We start from the raw sequence: 4,862 nt of genomic DNA on the forward strand, positions 1-4,862 counted from the left end.
TAATTCATAAAAAACAAATTTGTTGGTAAATATTATATTATACATTTTAAATTTATATATTATACATTTTAAGTATTTTTGTTCTAATGCCAAATCAGTTAAGCAATCAAAAATATCTCCATCGCTTTATAATAACACCTTTATATTTTATTTTTAATTATGAGTGCTCAGACATGGTTTGAGCCGTTGCTCAGTGTAGTGTAGTCACTGAAGGTGTGTGAGGATGATGTGTTGAGGTGTGTAACTCACCGCAGGTGTGTATGATGCTAAGGTATTTGCGGGTGCCGCGGTAACAGGGGTCACCGAACTCTTGTGTCGAGGCGCGGACCACACAGGAGCGTTTCCCCTGGCAACGTGATGTCATCACCTGCAGAGCCACATCTGACGAGCAGTCTGGAATCACATGACACGTCAGGTGAGATCTCAGCACACACACACACACACACACACACACACACACACACACACACACACACACTATAGACTTCTACTGACTTCTAATGACTGACAAAAAAATCAGTGCTTGCTTCACTTAGATATCATTGCTCCAATTGAAGATGTTCCCGAATGTTATCAACTGGAGAATTTGTCATTTCAAGACACAACAGGGCTGTACGTGCTATGAAAAAACTGGTTTGTGCGATGAATAAATTTACCACTGTAGCACACGTGCGATACAGTTTTGCATGTTCATTACACAGCCGCTTAATAGTGTGAAGTGATTTCGTTGTGCTTGTTTGTGTGTGTGAGATTGATTATACTTGGTTTAGGGGTGTGCGATGCTACAAAACTTTCAACCTCTGTAGCACCAGTGCTATGTGCACAAAAAGTTAACGTACAGCCCTGCACAATGTTGCCAGCAAATTCTGGTTCAAGTATGGACCAGTGTTATTTTAGTATTGAGTTGAAAAGTCTGAATTATTGGTTCTGAAAAATATAACTAAAATAAAAAAAAAATAGCTATTTAGAAAAAAAAAATCAAAAGAATGACAAAAGCACATAAAATTTGTAAAACAAATTAGTATAATTGAAATACTATTATAGTTCTTACAGTTTGAATTAATTGTTATTTTTCTATTTCTGAATTTCATCTCAATTTTTCTTGAAGTTTTAGTAATTGTCATTTTATCAGGTTTTTAATTTTTTATTTCAGTTTTAGTTGTTATTTTAGTATATCACGTTAAACTGTGTAGCTATCGCTAACTAAAACGAAAACTTTAGCTAAAACTAAGCAAAATCAATGAAATCATACATTGAAATAAAAATAAATATTTATATTAGATGACAAAAACTTAAGCATAAAGAAAATTACAAATGAATAAAATTACTAACTGAACTAAAAATAAAACCGAAATTAACTGAAAATCTACAAATAACTGAAAGAAAATAAAGTGAAAAATGAACTGAAAAGAACAAATTAGAACTATTTCGAACTATTTAAAAACGGAATAAAAATGACAAGAGCACATCACAAAATTACCAAAAAAAAGTTAGTATCACTGAATATATTATTATACTTTTACTAATGGCTATTACTATTTTTCAATTTCATTTGAACTTTTCTTTAAGTTTTAGTAATATTGCTGTGTTTGTCATTTATTATGTTTTTAAATATGTGTATACAGTTTTTAATTTTTATTTTAAGTTTTAGTTGTAGTTACTTTAGTACATTGCGTTAAAGTAAAACTTGGCAACTAGCTGAAATAAAATAGATTTTTTATTTTAATTTTATTTCAGTTAAAGTTTATTTTGGTTATTAGTTATTTTATTTCATTTTTTTTTTTTTTTTTAGCTTTAGTTTACTATAATAATAATAACCCTAGTATGAACGAGTGGTACCGTCACAGCTCTGAATAAATGAAATGTTTCCCTAAAGGGTTTGAACTCTCTGAACATGCTTTACTTTCACACACACAGAACAATGAAGCCAGACTGATGAACATCAAACAGATTCTGCACTCTGCAGACAGACCATACGAGACGTGTGTGTGTGTGTGTGTGTTCATGTTTGGGCTTGTTGTCCGCCCGTCATTGTGTCTCTAACACTTGATTTCATGGACTCTGCGGGGGAAGATGAAACTGCAGCCGCCGCTCACAACAGCAGATGGCAAAATGATCACATAAACACACAGCATGTTCTCTTAAAACATACTTGACTTTAAAAATTCCCTATAATTATATCAATTAGTGAAAGTACTTCAAATCTGTAATATGTTGCTATTTCAGTGCTGCTTTTCTTCTGAATTTGAGAGGTTTGAAGCCGCTATAGCCTGACAATCTGCAGGTTATGTGATTCTCAAAAGCATTTGCTGTGTCTTGTTCACACCACTTCATTTCCCACTGGACTAATCATGCTTTTATTTCAGGAAATTGCACAAAGTCAGCCAATCAGATTAGAGCTGGCAGGATGGAGAAGGTGTGTCAGTGAAGGGACTAACAGACTGCTAGCTAACATGTTCATAAAAAAGTGGAAAATATCATTAACAATATTTCTGTTCCTTTAACTGGTGTTGTCATTGTTAAAAAAAAAACTAAAGACAAAACTATTAAAAACATTTTTGTTCTTTGAAATCAAATGAATATAAATTTATAAATATAAATATTAGATGAAAAACTAAAAATGAAAATATAAGAAAATATATATCATCATATAAGAAGAAAAAGAAAAGATAAGAAAATTAGAAATTGTTGTCTTGGCAATTAACTGACAAGTTTAAGATAAGTTTTTAACTATAAAACAAAATGACTAAAAATTAAGATACAATTAATTAAAATTAAAATTAAGGACTTCTAGTGTTTAATAAATTCTAGAATATATTTTTATGATAGTTTATTTAAACTTTCTGGATCACTTGGAATAATTATATAAGAATAAATTCAATTATTATAATGTAATGTACTGTAATATAACTATACACACACACACATACATATATATATATATATATATTTGTACAGTCTGGATCACAAATAAATTTGTTCCAATTTTTAATGTTTTTTTAATGAATTCGAATTAAAATAAACTATAAACTTTTAATAATAAAATGCAGATTTTCTAGGTGTCATCTGTGCTCATTAACACAATGACATATAAAGAGAACAGTCACACATAATTATGAGAAAGGTCAACGTTCATCACCTACAGCCCCTCATTGGTAAAAATACATCTGTCCACTAGTTAGGGGTTAATAAAGAGAGTCTGAATGGGTCAGAATTAGACCAGAACCAGTGAGAGAAACACAGAAGTGACACAGAACACCCAGAGAGAGAGACGGCACATTTACAGATCCATTAACACTAAGCATGAGTTCAGCTCCAAGCATCAGTCACTGAAGATCTGAGGAGCGGAGACACGTCGTCACCTCACGACTAATGGCTTGAATAAATGTCAGAGGTCAAAGGTCACGGAGTCATGTTCATAAACAGAGAGCGGCTCGCTGATAGAGATCTGATTTATGAACAGCATAACCAGCCGAAGCTGTCAAAGTTAAAGCTGAAGAAACTATTTACTGGGCCGCTGGGATACATGGCCTCTCTTATGACAGACCCGGATCTAACGCTTCTTCTGACACTGCACTGCAGATCTAGTTCTGGTGAGAGAAAAACCCCGGGGTCACTTTCAGTCCTCCATCACGGACAGTTTTTACAGAGTTTACAGCTCTGGATGGGGTAAATATGAGGCGTGGGAACTGTACAGAAACACATGGAGGACGTGAACTTTGTGTTTCTGCGAGGTGTTAGAGCACAGTACACTATCTTCAAAAGAAATGAATACTTTCATTAAGCAGGGATGCATTATAAACTGATCAAAAGCCACAGTAAAGACATTTCTAATGTTATAAAAGATTTTTGTTTTAAATAAACGCTGTTCTTTTGAACTTTCTATTCATCAAAGAGTCCTGTTTCCACAAAAATATGAAGCAGCACAACTGTTTTCAACATTGATAATAATGAGAAATGTTTCTTGAGCAGCAAATCAGTATATTAGAATGATTTCTGAAGATCATGTGATGCTGAAGACTGGAGTAATGATGCTGAAAATTCAGCTTTGATCACAGCAATAAATTACACTTTAAAACACATTAAAATAGGAAACAGTTATTTTAAATTGTAATAATATTTCACAACTTTACTGCATTTTTGATAAAATAAATGCAGCCTTGATGAGCAGAAGAGGCTTCTTTCAAAAACGTTTAAAAAATCTTACCGACCCCAACATTTTGAACAGTAGTTTATATATAGTATATATAGATATTAAATTCATAACATAATTAGTAAAATTATTGTCATTGATTACTATTCTATATTTATAGTTATTCTCTGAAAAAAATTAAATTTAAGTGATTAAAATTACGGACTGAAACATTTGAAAAAATATTAGGAAAAATTATGAAAAAAAGAGAAAAATTGTATTGTGTAGTATAATGCGCAATAATAACAAATATACTGCGATTTTTTTTTTCCAAATTGATAATAATAAAAAAAAGTCTTATTGTGTACATTGTTCTAAATATAAAAAATATTCTTGAAGTAATTCTAGAGAAAATGCAACAAAGATGTAACAAAGGCTGTGTGGATGATGAAAAAAATTATCAATATTATCGTAGCTCACGTTTCATATTCAAATCGAATTCTGATGTATAAGAAAAAATCAGTTCCTGCTGAATATTCTGTTTCACTCAAATCAAATCAATTTTGAAGTCTATCAGTCTGTAAGTTCTGACTGATTTAGTTTTAATGGCTTTAATGACCTTTAACTCTCACAGATGGAGGTTCTTGAGCAGCTTCTGGTGAAACAGAGACGGGACGTCCAGAGAGAAAAACAGACCCCATTAACCCCGTCACAGAGTCCAGTGTCAGAG

The 4,862-nt window shown here is 32.1% G+C and overlaps 1 protein-coding gene across 1 annotated transcript in view; it reads right to left on the reverse strand.

Moving 5' to 3' along the window:
* eva1aa (eva-1 homolog A, regulator of programmed cell death a) overlaps window positions 1–4,862 on the reverse strand; it is a 48,214-nt gene that overhangs the window by 20,215 nt on the left and 23,137 nt on the right. The window contains exon 5 of the mRNA XM_016489452.1: window positions 250–393. Within this exon, the coding sequence (XP_016344938.1) occupies window positions 250–393 (144 nt within the window). The remainder of the gene's footprint in view (window positions 1–249; window positions 394–4,862) is intronic.

The sequence above is a fragment of the Sinocyclocheilus anshuiensis genome, unplaced genomic scaffold (assembly GCF_001515605.1).
Source record: "Sinocyclocheilus anshuiensis isolate Anshui unplaced genomic scaffold, SAMN03320099.WGS_v1.1 scaffold2275, whole genome shotgun sequence".
NCBI classification, from domain to species: domain Eukaryota; kingdom Metazoa; phylum Chordata; class Actinopteri; order Cypriniformes; family Cyprinidae; genus Sinocyclocheilus; species Sinocyclocheilus anshuiensis.